The sequence below is a fragment of the Puma concolor genome, chromosome C1 (assembly GCF_028749965.1).
Source record: "Puma concolor isolate L17-30 chromosome C1, mPumCon1.1.hap2, whole genome shotgun sequence".
In the NCBI taxonomy this organism is placed as follows: Eukaryota; Metazoa; Chordata; class Mammalia; order Carnivora; family Felidae; genus Puma; species Puma concolor.
Window position 1 is genome coordinate 25,304,011 of NC_141674.1, and position 13,882 is coordinate 25,317,892.

Sequence of the window (13,882 nt, forward strand, 5' to 3'; positions counted from 1 at the left end):
GTTAAGGCCGTCCCTCCCCCAACCCAGGAAACCACCCCTCTCCTTGTGGACGAAAAGGAGCCAGTGGAGAAAGGCACAGAAGAAACAGATTTTACAGATTTATTTTTAAAAAATGAAAACAAAAGGTTAAAAAAGTCCTTCATTTCCAACCCTGCCTGGGGGTGTGTGTGGGGAATAGAACAAGCTGAGAAAGGTGCCCACCCTGTTCCCAGGGAGAGCCCCGCTCCTCCCCCAGGAGCCTCCGAGGACAGGGCAAGTCAGAGGCAGGCCCTCGCCCTTCCTGCCCCGCCTCCTCCGCAGGTAGCTCAAATTGCTAGCAAGTTCGAGAGGCAAACAAGTGTGGGAGCTGGAGGCCCAAGGCTGCCTTCTTCGAGGCAATGCCACCCTGGCTCTTCTCTGCCCTCAGGCGTTCTATGGGCCCCCACTCAGGGGCTCCTGGGGCGGGCGGGCGGGCAGGCCAGGAGGCCCCGCCCGGCCTACAGCAGCTCCCTTAATGCTGTTCGTGGCACAGCAGGGCAGTCGGGGGGACTTCACAGTGTGGGAAGGGCTTCGGAGACAGCGTGCCCACTCTGGAAAGGAAAACCGCCTGATCTCGCCTCTCTGCACAGAGGTTGCCCTCCTTTTCTATTCCCCATCCTGAGGCTGAGTGGAGTCCAGGACAAAGCACTAAGTGGCTGTTTGCTACAGAACACCTGGAGGTGCCAGAGGGTGGCTCTGGGCCCATCTGTCAGTCCAGGCTCCTACACAGTCATCCAGTCACACACACAGCGTTAAGGCGTCTGTGCCAGTGGGCGTGGCCGAACCGGGCCCAGCTTCTCTCGCTCCACCTGCAGAGGGTGAAGGGGGAGAGCCCCTGGCTGCTTCAGAAACGGGCTGAAGGGGGAGAAGCTGGCAACGGAAGAGTTAGCCAGGCCTGGAGAAAGAAGCGGGAGGAAGGCAGGCAAGGGCTCGCGAGGCCTCTATCCAGGCCTGACGGCTGCCCTTGGAAGTAACCCAACTCAGGTTGGGGAGCCCTGACCATATGCCCCCTGGAAAATGGGGGACAGAAAGAGAGGAAGAGAGCGGGGCTAGAGTATTGGGACTTTGGAGGAAGCCAGTGCTATCAATATTTACAAGCATAAAGCCCCATCTTCTGCGCCACCTACCTCTCTGCCCCTCCCACAGAAAGAAAGGCCCCTGAGAGCCATTGAGGGGGTGCCAAGCCCTCCTCACCAGCCACGCCCCACAGGGAGAGCCCTTCCCTCCGACTGGCCCCGTTTCTGGGCCCCTCAGGAACGTCCGCCTGGCTCTGCTCAGTCGGGAGGAGGAGCCCGGGCCAGACCCCTGGCTCTCCGGCCGGCCCTACGAGTCCTTGAGCATGCTGATGCGTGCGTAGATCTTCAGGGCCGGCCCCAGCTTGATGTTCATGGCGCTCATCAGATGGTCCTCCTTGAGCAGCAGCAGGGCTTGCCCGTCGATCTCCTGGGCGCGGAACTCCTCTGCGATCTCCTGGCAGCCTGAGGGGACACCACCAAGGACCGCATCACCCTGAGCTCCCGCGTTCGCGCTTGGCGGTCACTGCGCGGGAGACGTGCGATCTCGTCTAACCCTCCCGGCCGCCCCGCACCTCAAGGAATGGCCATCCTGCTGTCAGAGGCCAAGCGACTTCCCCAGTGGTCCCACCTCCTCATTCACGCGTGTGTCCTCACTGGACCCTCCCCTCAATGGACTGGGCGGACCCAGCAGAGCAACACGGTGCTGCAGAAGTGACCGCGTGTGATTTCCAGGCCTAGGTCACCAAGGGTACAGCAGGTGCCACCTTGCTTCATTTTGGAGGAAGCTGGCGACCGTATCGTGAGGACCCTGGAGCAGCACTCCGAAGAGGCCCAGGTGGACAGGAACTGAGGCCGCCTGGGTGGGGCACCTTGGAACCGGTCCTTCGGCTCCAGACCAGACAACTGCACTCTGGCTGCCATCCCGATGGAGGCCTCGTAAGAGCCCAGGCCAGTGCTGCGCAGCTAAGCCGCATCCCCGACCCGCAGAACCCGGGGTAGCAGCCACTACGCTCTGGGGTAACGAATGAAGTTTGGTTCCCGGAAGAGGGGTGCTTCCATGGCCAGGAGGCGGCAGCTGGAAGGACCGTGAGGAGTCAGTGAGGCGTCTCAGACACTCAGAGAGGCTTGAGGCTCGGCGGGAGTCTGACGGCCTGTGAGGAAACTGGGTGAGGCTTCGAGGAAAGTGAGGAAACTGTTCCTGGAAATCGGAAAAAACGGAGCAAATGTGGCCGCCCTGCCGCGGGGGTCACGCGGTGAGTTTAACGTGCCTCACGAACTGAGCAATCTGAGGATGTTTCCAGCAGAATGCCAAAGGCTTCGCCTGGCGTCTGATGCTGCTCACAGGAAACTGAGGAGAGGCAAGGAAAAGGCAGAACAGTTCCACATCAAGGAGCTAGGACTGGCTGGTTTGAAAATCGCTAGCCTCTCTGACAGCAAATGAGGCTGAAACTACGAAGTAGTCTCTAGGCAGAGGTCAAAGCAAGGACGTGGGACACGGGCTAGAGACGGAACTGAGGGTGTGATCAATCTTTCACTAAGACCTTGGAAGCATGAAGGTGCTGCCTCAGAGGGCTCTCTAAGGATGTCATGGGCGTGCCTCATGGATCCTCGCCATTCAACAGCGGAACTTCTGAGAGGTTAGGGGCACTGTCCCCCAGCTTCAGAAGAAGCCGACAGAGAGGAAGGCTTACCTTGGAGCATTTTTGGGTATGGGTTTTGTCTAATGGAGTGAACCCCAACAACTCGCATAGGAAGCCCACAAAGATTTTAAGAGAATCGTACTCGCACAGACACTGCTCCAACCGAAAGGGTCAGAAGTCATAGAAAATGAGGAGCAGTACAAACAGGCTGAGGAAACGCCCCTGCTGAAAGCCCAGGCTGCCTTTCATGGGAAAGAAAGGATGACTCAGAGGGTGGAACCAAGAAAGGGAAAGAAAGTCACTCCTAGGCTCTGAGTCCTAATTCGGGAAATGCCAACATGTGTCCGTGCTAGGTTTCGGAACTAGTGCCATGGCTCCTGTATCCCCCGTTTTCCCCTTGTTGAACAAGCATGCCCACTGCGGTGACCCTGTGCCTATCCCGCCAGATCTGGGGTTTGTGGAAGGAGACGGGTCACATGTCTCTAGCTCTCAGGTGTTCAGATCGAGAGGAACTGGCCGCAGGAGCTCCTCCACGCCTGGACCTGAGTTCGGTGGTTGAGATCCTGGGCTTCGAGCCCCTGCTGTCATGGAATGAGGCCTATGGAGTCGGGGTGGGGGTGGGGGTGGTCTACTTGAGGGAGGGACATGAATCACTGGGGCCTGTGACTGGGGAACTACGGTAACCGGCCCTCAGACAGCTCCAAATCAACCTGGCTTCCCTTTTATGCCCCCGCAGGCGCGACCTGTGTGACAGTGTGAAAGTGACACCACGTGGTTTTACGACCTGTGTGACAGTGTGAAAGTGACACCACGTGGTTTCGGAATCTAGATCAAAAGGGGCACAGTGGCTTCCACCTGATGTCCCGGACCACCAGCTGTAGGGCAAGTGCTTGCCACGTCCTGGGAACACCCAAGCGTGAGTGGCCCATACTGAGAGGAACTGACACCCGCTGTGGGCAGCCATACCCTCCTCGAGAATCAGGGCAGTGCGGCACCTCAGAACAGGATTCCGCAGCCCCAGGGAAGCCACATCTTCATCGCAACCTTGTGAGAGGCCCTGGGGCAGAACTGCCCAGCCGAGCCACTCCCAGATTCCTTCCCGACAGTGACCGTGTGGGGATATATTCTGGGGGCGCAGCAACAGATGACTAACACACTGAGCTAAGGGGCAGAGCCAGGATGCGAGCCCAGTCCTGACACACAAGGCTGTGCTCTCAACCGCTATTTCCACTCCAGGCTTGGAGTCCCAGGCCTGTGGCGGCCCCTCTGTACCTGGTGTGGCCAGCGGCCGGGTGAGACTGGGCAGAAACAACAGTAGAGAGGTTGTGTGATCCCACAGAGAGCATCTGTGAGTAACATGAGGTTTGCCTTCCAGGGTTCATTTCTAAACTGTAGCCCTCAAAACCACGTGCACTCCCTGCCAGGGTTGTGTGCAGTCCTGGGTACGCGGCAGACTTGCACGTCTGTGTGCCTCTGCTCACACGCCGCCGCCCCCCCCCCCCCCCCCGGGTGCCATCTCTCCAGCTGGCCAAGGCCTGCCCGCCTGCGGTTTCCAGCTCCCACTGTCCTCTGCTGGCTTTCTCTTTGACAGGTTGCCTACATTCCACTTGGCTCCTCTCATACTCTGTCCCAGGAGAGACACAGGGTGGACTCACCGTCCCCTCTGCATTTCACACAGCCAGCTCACCATGGCAGCAAATACACCTCATTACAGGCACAGGATTTAACTTACAGTTGTGTTCTGAACTAGAAAGTACACTTCCAGGCGGGAACCTCACTGACTCATCTCTGCACTCCCATTCGTGAGCCTGAGTCATCAACTGAGTCATTTCCTGGTCGGGGGAGGGGAGGTCTCTCCCTCTCTCCCGTGCGATGCTATCCCGGGCAGGTGTGGGACTGTCAGGGGTCTTACCTGGCAGGGAGCGGATGAACTCGTAGACATCTTCTACATTCCATTTGGTGGGCTCGCTTGGTAGGAAGTGGTGCCCCATGCCCACCAGGTCCCGCATGTGCATGTCAGGGAGCTCCAGGTCCCGCTGGCCTTGTCGCCGGCGGGAGGTGGACGAACTGGCTGAGATGGGTGACAGGGGCTCCTCATAGCTTGAGTTATCCGAGCAACGGCTGGAGTCTTCCTGGCTGTGTGTCAGCTGCAACGCGGCCGTGACCGAGAGGGGCACGGTGCCTGTTGGCTGGGGGGCAGAGAGAATGGTTGGCTTCCTGATGGGAGAACCACCCACGTCTAGCAGAGTGACAGGCAAAGCAAGTGGTGTCCTCCTTCTACTTGGTCCATGACTACATACCTTTGAATTCCTAGATCAAAGCATCTTCCGGGCTGTCCCCTCTCTTGTCCTCCCAGTACTGGCACGTGCACCGCACTGCACAGCAATGACCTGACTCTATGTCTGTTGTTTCTTCTAGATGTGGGGTTTTAAACCAGGGCTCTATGGGTTTCAGGGGTGGTCTACGAAACAGCATGGAGAATTTCCTGGGCATGTGCATGTTGGATGGCAGCTTTCCTCAGAGTCTTAAAGAGGTTTATGACCCAAGTGACAACAAGCAGCAAAAATACATCAGGTTCTGAAATGTCCCACTAGGCTGTGGGCTCCTGCAGGGTGACTTAGAGCCTTAGCGCCTCACAGTGCTACAGCGCCTCTCAGCATACGGCTGGGGCTACAAAATAGTTAACGAATGAATACCCATGGTCCTGGTAGAGGCTTCAAGAACTCAGTGCTCTGTGTTTGAGGAGGCAATGACGGGGCGCCTGGGTGGCTCGGTTGGTTAAACGGCCATCTTCGGCTCAGGTCATGGTCTCACGGTTCGTGAGTTCGAGCCCCGTGTCGGGCTCTGTGCTGACAGCTCAGAGCCTGGAGCCTGCTTCGGATTCTGTGTCTCCCTCTCTCTCTGTCCCTCCCCCGCTCATGCTCTTTCTCTCTTACTCAAAAATAAACATTAAGAAAAAAACCAAAAAGAGCCAATGAGATGTGGGGGAAAGGGTACAGGCTGCCTCCCCACCCAGCCCTCCATGTGAGACATGAGATAACCGGGACGGTTTGTCTCTTCACAGGGCCAGGCAGAGGAGACCCCACTTCCATGCTCCCAGAAGGATGGAAGCAAACTGGAAGGGGAGAGGTGAGGAAGGGGCAAGGGAAACCACCCCTAAGCATCCATGCGTCCAAATGCAAGGGCCCCTTAAGGGACCTGAGAAGGTTGTGAGAAATGAGGACATAACAGAGTATACTTAGTCAGCAGTGGGAAAGGCATGCGGCTGTCCCGGGCCTCTTAAGAAGGGAAGTTGGCGGGGACTTGTGTCAAGCCGGCATCTCACCTGCTTCTTGGTATCCTTGGTAAGTGGTGGCAGACTGGCTTTGCTGGCCCGGCGGCGGTTGTGGGTCGTGGCTCCTGCCTTCTGAAGCTTGCTCCGGTCCGAGTGGAAAAGCCCCACTCGTTTGGTGCACCCCACGTTGTACCTGCCAGAGTCGGGGAAGGACGGAAGTCAGAGCACAGTCATGGGGAGTACGGGCCTCGGGCAGCATGACAGCAGCCGGGCTCTCTAGCAACATCTGAGTCTGTCTATTTGCGCCGATCCTGGGTCTACCACTGACTGCTAGCTGTGTGACTCTGGGTAAGCCACTGGATCTCTAAGCCTCAGTTTCCTCATCTGGAGCTGGGGATGAGACGGCTCACTTCCCAAACTCAGTCCAACAGTGACATGAGCTAACATGTGGCAAGTGCTCAGCATGACAACTTAGGTCATGAGAAGAACTCGTGGCCGACATGGTCTACACTGAATGTCACTGGTGCCAGAAGACAGCTGCCTGCAGTCCTGCTGGGAGGTACAGGCGCACCTCACAGACACTGCGGGGTCGGTTCCAGAGAGGACTCGCAATAAAGAGAGTCAGATGACTTCTGTTTGTTCCCTGATGCATATAAAAGTAAGGTTTACGTTACACTGGAGTTTATTAAGCATGCAATAGCATTATGTCTAAAAAAACCAATGTACATGCCTTAATTTAAACACACCTTATTGCTGGGGCGCCTGGGTGGCTCAGTTGGTTAAGTGTCCGACTTCGGTTCAGGTCATGGCCTCACGGTTTGTGAGTTCAAGCCCCGCGTCAGGCTCTGTGCTGACAGCTCAGAGCCCGGAGCCTGCTTTGGATTCTGTGTCTCCCTCTCTCTCTGCCCCTTCCCTGCTTGTGCTCTGTCTCTCTCTCTCTCTCAAAAATAAACATTAAAAAAATTTTATGAAATAAAAAAATACCTTATTGCTAAAAATCGCTAACCATCATCTGAGCTTTCAGTGAGTCATAAATAACCTTTTTGCTGATGGAGGGTTTCGCCTCGATGCCAACAGCTGCTCGCTGATCAGGGTGGTGGGTGCTGAAGGCTGGGGCAAGTTCCTAAAATAAGACAACGATGAAGTCTGCCATGGTGATGGACTCTCCCTTTCATGGACGATTTCTTTGTCACGTGCAATGCTGTTTGATAGCATTTTCCCCACAGAACTGCTTTCAAAATTGGGACTCCTCTCAAACCCTGCCACTGCTTTATCAACTCAGTTTATGTAATCCTTTGTTGTCATTTCAACAGTCTTCACAAGCATCTTCACCAGGAGATTCCACCCACCACGTTCTTACTTTCTTTGCTCCTCTATAAGAAGCCACTCCTCATCCATTCAAGTTGCATCACGAGATGGTAGCAACCCCGCCCCATCTTCAGGCTCCACTCCTCATTCTGGTTCTCTTGCTATTTCCACCACATCTGCAAGGACTTCCTCCACTGAAGTCTTGAACCCCTCACGGTCATCCATGAGAGTGGGAATCAACTTCTTCCAAACTCCATTAATGTTGCTATTTTGAGCACGTCCCATGCATCCTGAATATTCTTAAAGGCATCTAGAATGACAAATCCTTTCCAGAAAGTTTTTAATGGCCTCTTCCCAGATCCACCATCCTGATCTATGGCAGCTAGAGTCTTACAAAATGCACTTTTAAAAAAGACCTGAAAGTCAAAATGACCCCTTGATCCATGGGCTACAGAATGGATGATATATTTGTTAGCAGGCACATGGAAACAACATGAAATCTCATTGCCATCTCCATCAGAGCTTGTGGGTGACCAGGTGCACTCTCAGTGAGTGGTGACATTCTGTATTTTTTTTTTTTAATGTTTATTTTGGGGGGGGAGGGGCGAGAGAGAGAGGGAGACACAGAATCCAAAGCAGGCTCCAGGCTCTGAGCTGTCAGCACAGAGCCCGACATGGGGCTTGAACTCACAGACTATGAGATCATGACTTGAGCTGAAGTCAGACACTTAACCGACTGAGCCACCCAGGCTCCTTGAGCAGTGATATTCTGAAAGAAATCTTTTTTCCTGAGCAGTAAGTCTCAACAGTGGACTTAAAATATTTACTAAACCATGCCATAAACAGATGTGCTGTCATCCAGGCTTTGTTGTTCCACTGACAGAGCACAGGCAGAGTAGATGTAGCATAATTCTTAAGGGATGTTCAGAATGGTCCATGGGCATAGACTTCAACTTCCAACAACTCACCAGCTGCATTAGCCCCTAACACGACAGTCAGCCTGTCCTCTGAAGCTATGACGCCAAGCACAGACTTCTCTCTAGCTACGCAAGTCCTAGACGGTGTCTTCTTCCAATAACGGGCTGTTTTGTCTGCATTGAAAATCTGTTGTTTAGCACGGCCACCTTCCTGAATTACTGTAGCCGGATCTTCTGGGTAACTGGCTGCAGCTTCTACATCAGCACCTGCTGCCTCACTATGCATTTTTATAAAACGAGATGGCTTCTTCCCTTAAATCTCATGAACCAACCTCAGCCAGCTTCAGATTTTTCTTCTGCAGCTTCCTCTCCTCTCTCAGCTTCACAGAATTGAAGAGAGTCGGGGCCTTGCTCTGGATTAGACTGTGGCTTAAGGGAATGTTGGGGCTGGTTTGATCTTCTATGTAGACCACTCAAAGTTTGTCCATATCCGCAATAAGGCTGTTTTGCTTTCTTATCATTTGCATGTTCACTGGAGTAGCACTTTTAATTTCCTTCAAGAACTTTTCCTTTGCATTCACAACTTGGCTAACTGTTTGGAACCAGAGGCCTATCTTCTGGCCATCTTGGCTTTCCACATGCCTTCCTCACTAAGCTTAATCATTTCTAGCTTTTGATTGGAAGTGAGAGACCTGTGCCTCTTCCTTTCACTTGATCACTTAGAGGCCACAGTAGGGTTATTAATGGGCCTAATCTCAACACTGTTGTGTTTCAAGGAATAGGGAGGCCTGAGGAGAGGGAGAGGCAGGGGAACGGTCGGTTGGTGGAGCACTCAGAACACACATGACGTTTACTAAGTTCACCATCTTATGTGGCAGTAGTTCACAGAACCCAGAACAATCATAGTAACATCAAAGATCACTGATCGCTGCGATGTGATAATAACGAAAAGGGAAATGTTGCAAGAATTACCAAAATGTGACACAGAGACAAGAAGTGAGCGAATGCTGTTGGAAAAACGGTGCCGATGGGACTTGCCTGACACAGAGTTGCCGCACACCTTCAATGTGTAAAAAGCGCAGTATCTGGGAAGCATGATAAAATGAGATATGCCTGTAGCTTGGCAGAGCTTCACAGAGGTACCCTGATTACCTCCAGCACAGGGCTGAGGACAGCCTTATTCCAGCCGGCATGCGGAGCCCCTCTCTGCCTGGGGATTGAGAGAGTTCTATTCCTTTGAGGGTCCAGGGCTCTGGGATTGGTGCCTCTTCTGCCTTGGTATGAAGACCACATAGGGCTCTGGAGTCAGATGGGTCTAACTCCCCAACTATGCCGCTTGGCACAACTACTTATCCTCTATGCCTCAGTTTCCTAGTGCGTGTGAACGGCACAGTTATGCCTGCTTCACAGTTATTTTGAAGACCAGATGACCCAGGGCGTATCAACTGCCTAGAGCAGCGCCTAGCACGTGGCAGGCACGCAGTAAACGACGCTGTGTCTGACTAGGATCATCGGTCTACGCTGGGTGAAGCGCACAAAGAGAACATCTACAATGAGCACAGTGGCTCGGCGCGAAGCCTCTGGTGGAGGGCTTGCCCAGTGGGGACAGTAGCTGCCAAGGGCAGGGAAAGAGGACGGGTTCAATGGGGCCCAGGAGGGACAGCCGAGCTGAAGCACTGCCTCCTCTCCTCGAACTTGGGGCTGCTCACTCGAGCTCTGGGTTCCAGGACCTGGCGGATTAGCGACACGGTGCCACTTCCAGGCTGGTGGAGGAAGACGGAACGCGGATAAGCTACACCTACGGTCTCCCAGGATGGACGATCGATCGCTGAAGGGAGGTAGGACACGACACGAGGTGCGATCCTGAGGAGGCGGAAGGGCTGGCACAGCGACAGGGCTGAGGCCACTCACCTCTTTGCACACGCCATGGAACAGAAGCGCTTGGAACGCTTGAACTTGTAGGCAAAGTCCACCCGGCCACAGAGTTCACACTTGAGTTTGAGGGGAGTACCCTCCTCTTTGGATTCTGGAAAGTATGGAAACTAGAGTAAGTGTAAAGACGAGCAACCCCCACAGGACCCCACGAGGCCTCCCTTCTCTGCTCTGCCTCTTCCTCATGTCCCCACAGCTGTGGCATGCAGTGGTGGTCTGGCTTGGAAAATGCCCATCTGCTTTTGCTGCTGGTTTGGGAAGAGACGTTTCTTCCACCCTGGCCAGTAGCAGTGGTGTTTGGTGACGGACCCTCGGACACCTAACAGGTTTTCTGTCCGAGTGCTACGAGCCTGAGGCAAACACAGGTGGTGAAGAATCAGCACCCCTCTGGAAGAGAGGAGGCTCGTGGGGAATACTCTGGATGCTGTCACAACCGATCTGGAATTATCCTACCGTGACCCGTCTGGTCAGCTGTTGCCCTGGATCACAGAACCCAGGAGTTCTGTATCCTACGTAGCCCCCGCTCAGTCAGTGGCTCCTGCTGCAAGTGCAGTCGTCGTCGCCTGGCCACTGTGGCGCCAGAGGGCCGGCTCCCGAGGCAGCGAAGGAGGGGCACTCCTGCCTGCCCACTCCCACCTCCTGCCAGCGACTCCCACAGGAAAAGCAACTCTTGGAATCCTGTGCATGGCCGGAGTGGGGCTGGGGGAGGGGCGAGGGACAAACAGTTCCCCGAGGGCAGGGACTTTCCCTCTTCTGTTTTCTAGGGGGCAGGGCCCGGGGGGAAATGGTTGATAGACCGATATGTTAACCCACTCTCTGGCCAGGGTTCCTCCACGGATACGGCTAGAGGAAGTGTGCGAGGCCTGCCTTTGTGGCCCTGTCTACTTCCCGGTCAGCTCAGCCAAATCGGAAGGCATTTGGGGTATGAGAGGCCTACCTTGCAGATAGGGCTCCTCCATCTCAGAGTCAGTGGTGGTGGTGTGATCCTGCTGTGGAAGTTTCTCAGGCAAGAACCCCTGTGCATACTTCTTCTTGAGATTCCCCACCAGCAGGGACGAGCGTCCCACCTAGAGGACAAGGTGACATGGAGGCCATGAGGGTTAGGTGGGAGACACTGCCTTGTTATCCAGCCTCATCAAAATTACAAATATAAAGCATCTAGGTGCAGATGCCAGCCTCCACATCATCATCCAAGTGTGCCTTGCTCAAGGCCCTATTCTGCTGAGCAGCTCAGGAGGCAAGATGCCAACTGTCCCCCAAGTACAGGGATGGCTTCAATCCAGGACCAAAGGACGGCTTAGGAGGTTAGGAAAATACCTACTCTTCCAAGTGAGTGAGGGGCAGAGATGGAGACAGAAATCACCACCAGCGAAGCTGCCAGGACCCAGGGTTCACATGTCACCGGGCAGGAATACAGCCGAGGCCGTGTGTGTGAGTATATGTATGACACTAGAGGGACTCGGCAACCATTTTTTCGTTTCCTACTTTTCCCCACCTTACGGCTGCTCTACCCAAGCCAGAGACACAGGCAGCCATGGAGGAGAGCAGAAGGAAATGGACTCTGGGCCACAGAGCAAATGCCCTGTGTGGCTGCCAGGATCTAGACGGGCTTATTCACTCTTGGTCCTTCCTTCGTTGCCCCTGTGCAGGCAACCTGGTGGCTAGATCTCTGGGGCGATGCCGTGGGGGAGCCATTCAATCTGCATCCGCCCTGTCAGATCGGTTGGTTTCTGGTGTTTCTCTAGGAGACCAAGGCCAAGACCTAGTCTAATGAGGGAGGGGACGTGACAGGGCTGGAGCTACTTATAGCTAAGGTGCTCCAGGTAGATTTCTTTGCCACAGGCCTTGAACAACCTTCAGAGGGAAAGAGGACAAGAACCTATTTGTCTTCTGGCATTTTAGAAGGGCAGTTCAGCCAGCTCAGTCAATCAAGCTTAGAGTCTTCTGCTGACTGTTCCAACCACTCAGGGACCCGAAGAATGAGCAGAAGGCAGATGGCATCCCATGAAGATGGTATTCTCTAACAGCCAGATAATCTCATCACAGGAGAGGCTGGTGTGCACCTGGCTCTGGGCTCCTCCCACCTGTATAAGAGCATCACCTGTCTTCACCAATTCACACTGCACAGAATCAGCTGTGGGTGTTTTGTTCTAACAAGCCATTTTCTTGATTCTTTTATATTTCCCTTTGGTCTTATGCTCTCATTGGACACATCTGATTGTGGCCTTTCTAAAGTACCCCTCACTCTCATTCATTCTCTTTTCAAGGCTCTGTCACCAGAAAAGAAGCTTCAGGCTACAACCCTGTTCTCTTCTCTTCATCTCAGACACATCCTGAAAATTTTGTTCTACGGTTTCCTTTTGTTCTCTAATTGGCTAAAGTTTTGCCATTCAGAGGTTCTGGCATTCAAAACTGAACGAGGTCTCATTTCCCCAAACCCATCATCTTTCCCCCAACACCCCAATGTGAATTCCCTTCTAACTAAGGGGGTCACACATCACCAGGCAGGAACATGGCTGAGTCTGTGTGTGGAAAACTTCTAACCAAGGGACCTTGCCAATTATTCCTAATCATGGATCCCTTCTGGACCTTAGGAAGACACTCAATCCTAGAAAGAAAATGGCTCTGACATTCTTTTGCGGGGGGGAAATTAGCAAGGAAAGAGCAAACTGTTTACATTTTTGGACATTTTACATGGAAATGTAAAAATATTCTAATACACATCCAAAATATACTTCAAAAAAAAAAAAACAAAAAAAAAAAAAAAAAGAGGGGAAAAGAAGTAGTCCGTACCGGGAAAGGCTCCGCCCCCTCCTGGATCACAAACCCTTCGATAACATGCGTCAGGATTTGGGGTTTCACAATGGCCTGTGGTGGTTTATTCTCACCATTCTGGGGGGCAGTGCCGGTGATGCTGGAGGCAGAATTTCCGTTCCCTGAGGTCATGCCGGGGCTGCTGAGGTCGGTCAGTGCATGAACAATGCCCTGCCCTGTCTCTGTACAAGGGGAGAGTAGGAAAACACAAGCAGGGGAGGTCAGAACTGGGTCCAGACCAGCAGAAGGAAGGGCAGGGACTCAGCATGTGCTTGGCTTTTTCCATGGAGCCACACGACAATGTGAAGCAAGCAGTCCCCTCTGTCAATGACCCACTTAAAAGTGGCAGGTTTGATGGACACACCACCAAGTGGGACTATAATCGGTCCTGCAACCAGGCAGCTAATCAGCTAGCAGTATTTTTTAATTTCCCAACTGTGCTAAGAATAGTTAACCAAGTCAAACAGATAATAATTCTCTTTTGGGAGTTAAGACCTCGGTCAATATTGATCTGGACAAACAAGGCAATCTTCAGTTCAAGGGAGAGAATGTATTTAAGGTGATAACTACAACCAGGATGAAAAGCTGCACTAGGTACAGGGCTTGGGCTGTGATGGGGTCTGGGGGAGAGACGTTAAACCTTCTATAAAGTTTTCCATGGAAAAGGATTAGATTTTAAGCAGCTTGTGAAAGGTCAAAGTACAAACCCCAGAGATGAACACAAAGGGAACACGAGGGTTGAGCCCCAAGTGAACACGGTGTTATCCATAGGAGGCTGGTTATTGGGGGTCACGCATTAAGATACACCTGCATTCAATTTCTCCCCCAAGGTGGGGGGCTCTATGCTGCTTCTGTTGGCCCTGTGCTCTTGATCAAGCCCCTTGCCCTGTTCTCAGCTCCACATCCAGTCCAGTCCTTAGCCAACCAGAGTCCTCCCCTCCTGAGGTCTCTTCCCCTGCGGGC

The 13,882-nt window shown here is 53.4% G+C and overlaps 1 protein-coding gene across 7 annotated transcripts in view; it reads right to left on the bottom strand.

Annotated features, from left to right (window-relative positions):
• Positions 1 to 85: 85 nt before the first annotated feature.
• PHC2 (polyhomeotic homolog 2) overlaps positions 86 to 13,882 on the bottom strand; it is a 116,396-nt gene continuing 102,599 nt past the window's right edge. For all 7 annotated transcript variants that reach the window (XM_086716373.1, XM_086716375.1, XM_025935366.2 and 4 more), the window contains 6 exons: positions 12,899 to 13,101; positions 11,043 to 11,172; positions 10,085 to 10,199; positions 6,000 to 6,141; positions 4,587 to 4,863; positions 86 to 1,496 (listed from right to left, as the gene is read on the bottom strand). In XM_086716373.1, the coding sequence (XP_086572499.1) occupies positions 1,342 to 1,496; positions 4,587 to 4,863; positions 6,000 to 6,141; positions 10,085 to 10,199; positions 11,043 to 11,172; positions 12,899 to 13,101 (1,022 nt within the window). In that variant the 3' untranslated portion in view covers positions 86 to 1,341. The remainder of the gene's footprint in view (positions 1,497 to 4,586; positions 4,864 to 5,999; positions 6,142 to 10,084; positions 10,200 to 11,042; positions 11,173 to 12,898; positions 13,102 to 13,882) is intronic.